The sequence below is a fragment of the Salvelinus fontinalis genome, chromosome 7, assembly GCF_029448725.1.
Source record: "Salvelinus fontinalis isolate EN_2023a chromosome 7, ASM2944872v1, whole genome shotgun sequence".
Taxonomy (NCBI): domain Eukaryota; kingdom Metazoa; phylum Chordata; class Actinopteri; order Salmoniformes; family Salmonidae; genus Salvelinus; species Salvelinus fontinalis.
Window position 1 is genome coordinate 60,242,084 of NC_074671.1, and position 14,459 is coordinate 60,256,542.

At 46.5% G+C, this 14,459-nt stretch overlaps 1 protein-coding gene across 3 annotated transcripts in view; it reads right to left on the minus strand.

Moving 5' to 3' along the window:
• LOC129859942 (BCL-6 corepressor-like) overlaps positions 1-14,459 on the minus strand; it is a 118,356-nt gene that overhangs the window by 68,773 nt on the left and 35,124 nt on the right. For all 3 annotated transcript variants that reach the window (XM_055930205.1, XM_055930204.1, XM_055930203.1), the window contains exon 2: positions 2,203-2,282. In XM_055930205.1, the coding sequence (XP_055786180.1) occupies positions 2,203-2,205 (3 nt within the window). In that variant the 5' untranslated portion in view covers positions 2,206-2,282. The remainder of the gene's footprint in view (positions 1-2,202; positions 2,283-14,459) is intronic.

Here is a 14,459-nt window from a genome sequence, read left to right on the forward strand (position 1 = left end):
GCATTATATAGGGAATAGGGTGCCATTTGGGACGAATCCTTGCTCTATCTGGCTCTTGTAAGAGGGAAGCGCTAGCTGCAGCTGATTCCTAACAGGGGAAGAGAAGCCTTTGAGGTAGCCAGGCAAACGCCATGTATCAGTCTGATCCATCATCACTAGCAGGGGGATTCATGTCTACCTGGATTGCTGATGTACCGCTACATTAGACCAGCCCTCTGTTCTACTCCCACAGACCAAACCATACCTGGGTTCAAACAGTAGTTGTTTTTATTCAAATACTTCAGCTGCACTTGATTGAGCCTGCCTGGCGCAATGGCACCAATGAAATCGTCCCAAAAGTGCACATTTTCACCCAACTCGTACTGCAAGGCTCCATCAAACACTCAAACTATTTCAGATAGCTAAATACTATTTGGACCCGGATCTCCCTGCCACAGAGCGAGTCCATGACAGAGTAGAGTACTGATGCCAGGAAGTGGATTAATTGAGTTTCCTGCTTGCCCACGGTACGATACGGGGGCGGCTGTTTGATTCATCTCCTATTGGATCAACTGCAGGACCCATTTAGAAATGATAGCAGGCAGCCCAGTGGAGGAGTAGCTCCACCACAGTAATCCTACATCCAAATGATAGCAAGCAGCCCAGTGGAGGAGTAGCTACACCACAGTAATCCTACACCAAAATGAAAGCAGGCAGCCCAGTGGAGAAGTAGCTCCACCACAGTAATCCTACATCCAAATGATAGCAGGCAGCCCAGTGGAGGAGTAGCTACACCACAGTAATCCTATATCCAAATGGTAGCAGGCAGCCCAGTGGAGGAGTAGCTCCACCACAGTAATCCTACATCCAAATGATAGCAGGCAGCCCAGTGGAGGAGTAGCTACACCACAGTAATCCTACATCCAAATGATAGCAGGCAGCCCAGTGGAGGAGTAGCTACACCACAGTAATCCTACATCCAAATGATAGCAGGCAGCCCAGTGGAGGAGTAGCTACACCACAGTAATCCTACATCCAAATGATAGCAGGCAGCCCAGTGGAGGAGTAGCTACACCACAGTAATCCTACATGATAGCAGGCAGCCCACTGGAGGAGTAGCTACACCACAGTAATCCTATATCCAAATGGTAGCAGGCAGCCCAGTGGAGGAGTAGCTCCACCACAGTAATCCTACATCCAAATGATAGCAGGCAGCCCAGTGGAGGAGTAGCTACACCACAGTAATCCTACATCCAAATGATAGCAGGCAGCCCAGTGGAGGAGTAGCTACACCACAGTAATCCTACATCCAAATGATAGCAGGCAGCCCAGTGGAGGAGTAGCTACACCACAGTAATCCTACATCCAAATGATAGCAGGCAGCCCAGTGGAGGAGTAGCTACACCACAGTAATCCTACATGATAGCAGGCAGCCCACTGGAGGAGTAGCTACACCACAGTAATCCTACATCCAAATGATAGCAGGCAGTCCACTGGAGGAGTAGCTCCACCACAGTAATCCTACATCCAAATGATAGCAGGCAGCCCAGTGGAGGAGTAGCTACACCACAGTAATCCTACATCCAAATGATAGCAGGCAGCCCAGTGGAGGAGTAGCTACACCACAGTAATCCTACATCCAAATGATAGCAGGCAGCCCACTGGAGGAGTAGCTCCACCACAGTAATCCTACATCCAAATGATAGCAGGCAGCCCAGTGGAGGAGTAGCTACACCACAGTAATCCTACATCCAAATGATAGCAGGCAGCCCAGTGGAGGAGTAGCTACACCACAGTAATCCTACATCCAAATGAAAGCAGGCAGCCCAGTGGAGGAGTAGCTACACCACAGTAATCCTATATCCAAATGGTAGCAGGCAGCCCAGTGGAGGAGTAGCTCCACCACAGTAATCCTACATCCAAATGATAGCAGGCAGCCCAGTGGAGGAGTAGCTACACCACAGTAATCCTACATCCAAATGATAGCAGGCAGCCCAGTGGAGGAGTAGCTACACCACAGTAATCCTACATGATAGCAGGCAGCCCACTGGAGGAGTAGCTCCACCACTGTAATCCTACATTCAAATGATAGCAGGCAGCCCAATGGAGGAGTAGCTCCACCACAGTAATCCTACATCCAAATGAAAAGCAAAGCCCTTGTGGAGGGCTCTTCCAGGTTTGCCATTCGCTACATTACAGAGAGGGCTTTATATCCTAGCTTACCATGCTTTGTGTGATGTGGTTCCTGGATGGTTAGTACCACATGGGTAGTCTGCCTCCCACCATCCCTCACTGGTACAATCCTGTCAAGACAAAGACAGAACAAATATGTGTTACCATCAATCAATCAATCAAATTTATAAAGCCCTTTTTACATCAGCAGATGTCACAAAGTGCTTATACAGAAACACAGCCTAAAACCCCAAAGAGCAAGCGATGCAGAAAAGCAGTGGCTAGGAAAAAGTGTTTAGAAAGGCAGGAACCTAGAGAACGTGCGACAAAGAGCGCAAGACTGAGTCAAAACAGCAGGTGACAAGGTAGCACGTCAGGTGAACTGGTCAGGGTTCCTCTTAGATAAAAAATATACAACTATCGGAACTAAGACTACAAATAATTGATGTTGGCACAAGATGGGGGGAAAGTTGAAGCATAACTAACTCAATTATGTTGATGTTGGTATGTGTATTGTTAAGAAAATAAAATCTTAGAACAAATAAAGAAACCCAGCCTAAAACCCAGAAAGACCAAGCAATACAGAAGTGCAGTGGCTGGGAAAAACACACTAGGAAGACAGGAACCTAGGAGGAAACCGGGAGAGAGAGGAGGAAACCGGGAGAGAGGAGGAAACCGGGAGAGAGAGGAGGAAACCGAGAGAGAGAGAGGAGGAAACCGGGAGAGAGAGAGGAGGAAACCGGGAGAGAGAGGAGGAAACCGGGAGAGAGAGAGGAGGAAACCGGGAGAGAGAGAGGAGGAAACCGGGAGAGAGAGAGGAGGAAACCGGGAGAGAGAGGAGGAAACCGGGAGAGAGAGGAGGAAACCGAGAGAGAGAGGAGGAAACCGAGAGAGAGAGGAGGAAACCGAGAGAGAGAGGAGGAAACCGGGAGAGAGAGGAGGAAACCGGGAGAGAGAGGAGGAAACCGGGAGAGAGAGGAGGAAACCGAGAGAGAGAGGGGAGGAAACCGGGAGAGAGAGGAGGAAACCGATAGAGAGAGAGGAGGAAACCGGGAGAGAGGAGGAAACCGAGAGAGAGAGAGGAGGAAACCGGGAGAGAGAGAGGAGGAAACCGGGAGAGAGAGGAGGAAACCGGGAGAGAGGAAGAAACCGCAGGTCCGGGACAAGGTAGCACGTCCAGTGAACAGATCAGAGTTTCATTGCCACAGGCAGAATTTCTTGGACTAATCAAATCTTGGCAAATGTAAGGCATCTATGGTATAGCAATTTGACATTTCTGTTTGGGATCAAGGAGCCAGAGCAATGATAACAAATGCCTCCTCTCAGCTCGTCTCCGAGGCAGAACATAACTCATAATCCAACGGCCCCAAAGGCTGTCATCTGTCACAGGGAAATGTTTCAGCGCTCGCTGCGCTCTGACAAAAATGCAATCACCTCACTGCCTCACCTGGGCTTTCCAGCCACACACCTCACTGCCTCACCTGGGCTTTCCAGCCACACACACCTCACTGCCTCACCTGGGCTTTCCGGCCACACACCTCACTGCCTCACCTGGGCTTTCCAGCCACACACCTCACTGCCTCACCTGGGCTTTCCAGCCACACACCTCACCTGGGCTTTCCAGCCACACACCTCACTGCCTAACCTGGGCTTTCCAGCCACACACCTCACTGCCTCACCTGGGCTTTCCAGCCACACACCTCACTGCCTCACCTGGGCTTTCCGGCCACACACCTCACTGCCTCACCTGGGCTTTCCAGCCACACACCTCACTGCCTCACCTGGGCTTTCCAGCCACACACCTCACTGCCTCACCTGGGCTTTCAAGCCACACAGCTTGCTGCCTCACCTGGGGTTTCCAGACACACAGCTTGCTGCCTCATCTGGGATTTCCAGCAACACAGCTTGCTACCTCATCTGGGATTTCCAGCAACACAGCTTGCTGATTCACCTGTGCTTTCCAGCCACAAAGCTTGCTGCTTCACCTGTGCTTTCCAGCCACACAGCTTGCTGCCTCACCTGGGCTTTCCAGCCACACAGCTTGCTGCCTCACCTGGGCTTTCCGGCCACACAGCTTGCTGCACCATCTGGGATTTCCAGCAACACAGCTTGCTGCTTCACCTGTGCTTTCCAGCCACACACCTCACTGCCTCACCTGGGCTTTCCAGCCACACACCTCACTGCCTCACCTGGGCTTTCCTGCCACACACCTCACTGCCTCACCTGGGCTTTCAAGCCACACAGCTTGCTGCCTCACCTGGGTTCTCCAGCCACACAGCTTGCTGCTTCACCTGGGTTCTCCAGCCACACAGCTTGCTGCTTCACCTGGGCTTTCCAGCCACACAGCTTGCTGCCTCACCTGGGCTTTCCAGCCACACAGCTTGCTGCCTCACCTGGGCTTTCCAGCCACACAGCTTGCTGCCTCACCTGGGATTTCCAGCCACACACCTCACTGCCTCACCTGGGATTTCCAGCCACACACCTCACTGCCTCACCTGGGCTTTCCAGCCACACACCTCACTGCCTCGCCTGGGCTTTCCAGCCACACACCTCACTGCCTCACCTGGGCTTTCCAGCCACACACCTCACTGCCTCACCTGGGCTTTCCAGCCACACACCTCACTGATTCACCTGGGCTTTCCAGACACACAGCTTGCTGCCTCACCTGGGTTCTCCAGCCACACAGCTTGCTGCTTCACCTGGGCTTTCCAGCCACACAGCTTGCTGCCTCATCTGGGCTTTCCAGCCACAAAGCTTGCTGCCTCACCTGGGCTTTCCAGCCACACAGCTTGCTGCCTCACCTGGGATTTCCAGCCACACAGCTTGCTGCCTCACCTGGGCTTTCCAGCCACACAGCTTGCTGCCTCACCTGGGCTTTCCAGCCACACAGCTTGCTGCACCATCTGGGATTTCCAGCAACACAGCTTGCTGCTTCACCTGTGCTTTCCAGCCACACACCTCACTGCCTCACCTGGGCTTTCCAGCCACACACCTCACTGCCTCACCTGGGCTTTCCAGCCACACACCTCACTGCCTCACCTGGGCTTTCAAGCCACACAGCTTGCTGCCTCACCTGGGTTCTCCAGCCACACAGCTTGCTGCTTCACCTGGGCTTTCCAGCCACACAGCTTGCTGCCTCATCTGGGCTTTCCAGCCACACAGCTTGCTGCCTCACCTGGGCTTTTCAGCCACACAGCTTGCTGCCTCACCTGGGATTTCCGGCCACACACCTCACTGCCTCACCTGGGCTTTCCAGCCACACACCTCACTGCCTCACCTGGGCTTTCCAGCCACACAGCTTGCTGCCTCACCTGGGTTCTCCAGTCACACAGCTTGGCTGCAACATAAAAAGGAGAAGGGGCCTTTGGCAGGAGATGACATACACAAACACACACCAGACGCATGCCACACACATACACACACAGTCACCCGCTATTGATGGGTTTACAGACGTGGGATTTCAATAATGCAGGCCTGCCCTTATCTCCAGCCATTGAAGGAGGGGGAGGAGGGGGAGAGAGTGGCCATTTTCATCCATCAAACTATCCCCACCTCCCGCTTCCTCCACGCTCCCCTCTGGCTAGCTGCTTTCCTCATTTGCATAGCAACATTGCAGCTACGAAGCAACATTACCATTGCCAAGCAACCTGAACAAAGAAATGGGGCAAAAACAACATGTCGAGGGGACTTCCAACGTTTTAGATGTATGCAAATTCCCACCTGTGGATTGGGGGAATATTCTAGTGGAATGAAAGTCTCCTTAGAAAGTTCCAGTTCATCACTTCATTTGACAATCAACAATGTAAAGGATGGAAGTATGTGCACAACCTAGATACTGCAGTAGCAATATATACACACACACAGAGAGAGTACCAGTCAGTAGCAATATATACACACACACAGAGAGAGTACCAGTCAGTAGCAATATATACACACACACAGAGAGAGTACCAGTCAGTAGCAATATATACACACACACACAGAGAGAGTACCAGTCAGTAGCAATATATACACACACACACACAGAGAGAGTACCAGTCAGTAGCAATATATACACACACACACACAGAGAGAGTACCAGTCAGTAGCAATATATACACACACACAGAGAGAGTACCAGTCAGTAGCAATATATACACAGACACACAGAGAGAGTACCAGTCAGTAGCAATATATACACACACACAGAGAGAGTACCAGTCAGTAGCAATATATACACACACACAGAGAGAGTACCAGTCAGTAGCAATATATACACACACAGAGAGAGTACCAGTCAGTAGCAATATATACACACACATACAGAGAGAGAGTACCAGTCAGTAGCAATATATACACACACACACAGAGAGAGTACCAGTCAGTAGCAATATATACACACACACAGAGAGAGTACCAGTCAGTAGCAATATATACACAGACACACAGAGAGTGTACCAGTCAGTAGCAATATATACACACACACAGAGAGAGTACCAGTCAGTAGCAATATATAAACACACACAGAGAGAGTACCAGTCAGTAGCAATATACACACACACACACACACAGAGAGAGAACCAGTCAGAAGCAATATATAAACACACACAGAGAGAGAGAACCAGTCAGTAGCAATATATAAACACACACAGAGAGAGTACCAGTCAGTAGCAATATATACACACACAGAGAGAGTACCAGTCAGTAGCAATATATACACACACACACACAGAGAGAGAACCAGTCAGTAGCAATATATACACACACAGAGAGAGTACCAGTCAGTAGCAACATACACACACACACACAGAGAGAGAGAGAGTACCAGTCAGTAGCAATATATACACACACACACACACACACACACACAGAGAGTACCAGTCAGTAGCAATATATACACACACAGAGAGAGTACCAGTCAGTAGCAATATATACACACACACAGAGAGAGTACCAGTCAGTAGCAATATATACACACACACAGAGAGAGTACCAGTCAGTAGCAATATACACACACACACACACAGAGAGAGAGAGTACCAGTCAGTAGCAATATATACACACACACACACACAGAGAGAGTACCAGTCAGTAGCAATATATACACACACACACAGAGAGAGTACCAGTCAGTAGCAATATACACACACACAGAGAGAGTACCAGTCAGTAGCAATATATACACACACACAGAGAGAGTACCAGTCAGTAGCAATATATACACACACACACACACACACACACACAGAGAGAGTACCAGTCAGTAGCAATATACACACACACACACACACACACACAGAGAGTACCAGTCAGTAGAAATATATACACACACACACAGAGAGAGTACCAGTCAGTAGCAATATATACACACACAGAGAGAGTACCAGTCAGTAGCAATATATACACACACAGAGAGTACCCGTCAGTAGCAATATATACACACACAGAGAGAGTACCCGTCAGTAGCAATATATACACACACAGAGAGAGTACCAGTCAGTAGCAATATACACACACACAGAGAGAGAGTACCAGTCAGTAGCAATATATACACACACAGAGAGAGTACCAGTCAGTAGCAATATATACACACACAGAGAGAGTACCAGTCAGTAGCAATATACACACACACAGAGAGAGTACCAGTCAGTAGCAATATATACACACACAGAGAGAGTACCAGTCAGTAGCAATATATACACACACACACACACAGAGAGAGAGTACCAGTCAGTAGCAATATATACACACACACACAGAGAGAGTACCAGTCAGTAGCAATATATACACACACACACACACAGAGAGAGTACCAGTCAGTAGCAATATATACACACACACACAGAGAGAGTACCAGTCAGTAGCAATATATACACACACACACACACACAGAGAGAGTACCAGTCAGTAGCAATATATACACACACACACACACGAGAGAGAGAGAGTACCAGTCAGTAGCAATATATACACACAGAGAGAGTACCAGTCAGTAGCAATATATACACACACAGAGAGAGTACCAGTCAGTAGCAATATATACACACAGAGAGAGTACCAGTCAGTAGCAATATATACACAAACAGAGAGAGAACCAGTCAGTAGCAATATATACACACACAGAGAGAGTACCAGTCAGTAGCAATATATACACACACACACACACAGAGAGAACCAGTCAGTAGCAATATATACACACACACACACACACAGAGAGAGTACCAGTCAGTAGCAATATATACACACACACACACACAGAGAGAGTACCAGTCAGTAGCAATATATACACACACAGAGAGAGTACCAGTCAGTAGCAATATATACACACACACAGAGAGAGTACCAGTCAGTAGCAATATATACACACACACAGAGAGAGTACCAGTCAGTAGCAATATACACACACACACACACACAGAGAGAGAGAGAGTACCAGTCAGTAGCAATATATACACACACACACACAGAGAGAGTACCAGTCAGTAGCAATATATACACACACACACAGAGAGAGTACCAGTCAGTAGCAATATACACACACACACAGAGAGAGTACCAGTCAGTAGCAATATATACACACACACAGAGAGTACCAGTCAGTAGCAATATATACACACACACACACACACAGAGAGAGAGTACCAGTCAGTAGCAATATACACACACACACACACACAGAGAGAGTACCAGTCAGTAGCAATATATAGACACACACACAGAGAGAGTACCAGTCAGTAGCAATATATACACACACAGAGAGAGTACCAGTCAGTAGCAATATATACACACACAGAGAGAGTACCCATCAGTAGCAATATATACACACACAGAGAGAGTACCCGTCAGTAGCAATATATACACACACAGAGAGAGTACCAGTCAGTAGCAATATATACACACACAGAGAGAGTACCAGTCAGTAGCAATATATACACACACAGAGAGAGTACCCGTCAGTAGCAATATATACACACACAGAGAGAGTACCCGTCAGTAGCAATATATACACACACAGAGAGAGTACCCGTCAGTAGCAATATATACACACACAGAGAGAGTACCAGTCAGTAGCAATATATACACACACAGAGAGAGTACCCGTCAGTAGCAATATATACATACACAGAGAGAGTACCCGTCAGTAGCAATATATACACACACAGAGAGAGTACCAGTCAGTAGCAATATATACACACACACACAGAGAGAGAGTACCAGTCAGTAGCAATATACACACACACACACAGAGAGAGTACCAGTCAGTAGCAATATACACACACACACACAGAGAGAGTACCAGTCAGTAGCAATATACACACACACACACAGAGAGAGTACCGGTCAGTAGCAATATACACACACACAGAGAGAGTACCAGTCAGTAGCAATATACACACACACACACACACAGAGAGAGTACCGGTCAGTAGCAATATACACACACACAGAGAGAGTACCAGTCAGTAGCAATATATACACACACACACACACAGACAGAGTACCAGTCAGTAGCAATATACACACACACACACACAGAGAGAGTACCAGTCAGTAGCAATATACACACACACACACACACAGAGAGAGTACCGGTCAGTAGCAATATACACACACACAGAGAGAGTACCAGTCAGTAGCAATATACACACACACACACAGAGAGAGTACCGGTCAGTAGCAATATACACACACACAGAGAGAGTACCAGTCAGTAGCAATATACACACACACACACACACACAGAGAGTACCAGTCAGTAGCAATATACACACACACACACACACAGAGAGAGTACCAGTCAGTAGCAATATACACACACACACACAGAGAGAGTACCGGTCAGTAGCAATATACACACACACAGAGAGAGTACCAGTCAGTAGCAATATACACACACACACACAGAGAGAGTACCGGTCAGTAGCAATATACACACACACAGAGAGAGTACCAGTCAGTAGCAATATACACACACACAGAGAGAGAGTACCAGTCAGTAGCAATATATACACACACAGAGAGAGTACCAGTCAGTAGCAATATATACACACACAGAGAGAGTACCAGTCAGTAGCAATATACACACACACAGAGAGAGTACCAGTCAGTAGCAATATATACACACACAGAGAGAGTACCAGTCAGTAGCAATTTATACACACACACAGAGAGTACCAGTCAGTAGCAATATATACACACACACAGAGAGAGTACCAGTCAGTAGCAATATACACACACACACACAGAGAGAGTACCAGTCAGTAGCAATATATACACACACAGAGAGAGTACCAGTCAGTAGCAATATATACACACACACACACACACAGAGAGAGAGTACCAGTCAGTAGCAATATATACACACACACACAGAGAGAGTACCAGTCAGTAGCAATATATACACACACACACACACACACACACAGAGAGAGTACCAGTCAGTAGCAATATATACACACACACACAGAGAGAGTACCAGTCAGTAGCAATATATACACACACACACACACACACAGAGAGTACCAGTCAGTAGCAATATATACACACACACACACAGAGCGAGTACCAGTCAGTAGCAATATATACACACACAGAGAGAGTACCAGTCAGTAGCAATATATACACACACACAGAGAGAGTACCAGTCAGTAGCAATATATACACACACACACACACACACACACACAGAGAGAGTACCAGTCAGTAGCAATATACACACACACACACACACACACACAGAGAGTACCAGTCAGTAGAAATATATACACACACACACACAGAGAGAGTACCAGTCAGTAGCAATATATACACACACAGAGAGAGTACCAGTCAGTAGCAATATATACACACACAGAGAGTACCCGTCAGTAGCAATATATACACACACAGAGAGAGTACCCGTCAGTAGCAATATATACACACACAGAGAGAGTACCAGTCAGTAGCAATATACACACACACAGAGAGAGAGTACCAGTCAGTAGCAATATATACACACACAGAGAGAGTACCAGTCAGTAGCAATATATACACACACAGAGAGAGTACCAGTCAGTAGCAATATACACACACACAGAGAGAGTACCAGTCAGTAGCAATATATACACACACAGAGAGAGTACCAGTCAGTAGCAATATATACACACACACACACACAGAGAGAGAGTACCAGTCAGTAGCAATATATACACACACACACAGAGAGAGTACCAGTCAGTAGCAATATATACACACACACACACACAGAGAGAGTACCAGTCAGTAGCAATATATACACACACACACAGAGAGAGTACCAGTCAGTAGCAATATATACACACACACACACACACAGAGAGAGTACCAGTCAGTAGCAATATATACACACACACACACACAGAGAGAGAGAGAGTACCAGTCAGTAGCAATATATACACACAGAGAGAGTACCAGTCAGTAGCAATATATACACACACAGAGAGAGTACCAGTCAGTAGCAATATATACACACAGAGAGAGTACCAGTCAGTAGCAATATATACACAAACAGAGAGAGAACCAGTCAGTAGCAATATATACACACACAGAGAGAGTACCAGTCAGTAGCAATATATACACACACACACACACAGAGAGAACCAGTCAGTAGCAATATATACACACACACACACACACAGAGAGAGTACCAGTCAGTAGCAATATATACACACACACACACACAGAGAGAGTACCAGTCAGTAGCAATATATACACACACAGAGAGAGTACCAGTCAGTAGCAATATATACACACACACAGAGAGAGTACCAGTCAGTAGCAATATATACACACACACAGAGAGAGTACCAGTCAGTAGCAATATACACACACACACACACACAGAGAGAGAGAGAGTACCAGTCAGTAGCAATATATACACACACACACACAGAGAGAGTACCAGTCAGTAGCAATATATACACACACACACAGAGAGAGTACCAGTCAGTAGCAATATACACACACACACAGAGAGAGTACCAGTCAGTAGCAATATATACACACACACAGAGAGTACCAGTCAGTAGCAATATATACACACACACACACACACAGAGAGAGAGTACCAGTCAGTAGCAATATACACACACACACACACACAGAGAGAGTACCAGTCAGTAGCAATATATAGACACACACACAGAGAGAGTACCAGTCAGTAGCAATATATACACACACAGAGAGAGTACCAGTCAGTAGCAATATATACACACACAGAGAGAGTACCCATCAGTAGCAATATATACACACACAGAGAGAGTACCCGTCAGTAGCAATATATACACACACAGAGAGAGTACCAGTCAGTAGCAATATATACACACACAGAGAGAGTACCAGTCAGTAGCAATATATACACACACAGAGAGAGTACCCGTCAGTAGCAATATATACACACACAGAGAGAGTACCCGTCAGTAGCAATATATACACACACAGAGAGAGTACCCGTCAGTAGCAATATATACACACACAGAGAGAGTACCAGTCAGTAGCAATATATACACACACAGAGAGAGTACCCGTCAGTAGCAATATATACATACACAGAGAGAGTACCCGTCAGTAGCAATATATACACACACAGAGAGAGTACCAGTCAGTAGCAATATATACACACACACACAGAGAGAGAGTACCAGTCAGTAGCAATATACACACACACACACAGAGAGAGTACCAGTCAGTAGCAATATACACACACACACACAGAGAGAGTACCAGTCAGTAGCAATATACACACACACACACAGAGAGAGTACCGGTCAGTAGCAATATACACACACACAGAGAGAGTACCAGTCAGTAGCAATATACACACACACACACACACAGAGAGAGTACCGGTCAGTAGCAATATACACACACACAGAGAGAGTACCAGTCAGTAGCAATATATACACACACACACACACAGACAGAGTACCAGTCAGTAGCAATATACACACACACACACACAGAGAGAGTACCAGTCAGTAGCAATATACACACACACACACACACAGAGAGAGTACCGGTCAGTAGCAATATACACACACACAGAGAGAGTACCAGTCAGTAGCAATATACACACACACACACAGAGAGAGTACCGGTCAGTAGCAATATACACACACACAGAGAGAGTACCAGTCAGTAGCAATATACACACACACACACACACACAGAGAGTACCAGTCAGTAGCAATATACACACACACACACACACAGAGAGAGTACCAGTCAGTAGCAATATACACACACACACACAGAGAGAGTACCGGTCAGTAGCAATATACACACACACAGAGAGAGTACCAGTCAGTAGCAATATACACACACACACACAGAGAGAGTACCGGTCAGTAGCAATATACACACACACAGAGAGAGTACCAGTCAGTAGCAATATACACACACACAGAGAGAGAGTACCAGTCAGTAGCAATATATACACACACAGAGAGAGTACCAGTCAGTAGCAATATATACACACACAGAGAGAGTACCAGTCAGTAGCAATATACACACACACAGAGAGAGTACCAGTCAGTAGCAATATATACACACACAGAGAGAGTACCAGTCAGTAGCAATTTATACACACACACAGAGAGTACCAGTCAGTAGCAATATATACACACACACAGAGAGAGTACCAGTCAGTAGCAATATACACACACACACACAGAGAGAGTACCAGTCAGTAGCAATATATACACACACAGAGAGAGTACCAGTCAGTAGCAATATATACACACACACACACACACAGAGAGAGAGTACCAGTCAGTAGCAATATATACACACACACACAGAGAGAGTACCAGTCAGTAGCAATATATACACACACACACACACACACACACAGAGAGAGTACCAGTCAGTAGCAATATATACACACACACACAGAGAGAGTACCAGTCAGTAGCAATATATACACACACACACACACACACACAGAGAGTACCAGTCAGTAGCAATATATACACACACACACACAGAGCGAGTACCAGTCAGTAGCAATATATACACACACAGAGAGAGTACCAGTCAGTAGCAATATATACACACACACAGAGAGAGTACCAGTCAGTAGCAATATATACACACACACACACACACACACACACAGAGAGAGTACCAGTCAGTAGCAATATACACACACACACACACACACACACAGAGAGTACCAGTCAGTAGAAATATATACACACACACACAGAGAGAGTACCAGTCAGTAGCAATATATACACACACAGAGAGAGTACCAGTCAGTAGCAATATATACACACACAGAGAGTACCCGTCAGTAGCAATATATACACACA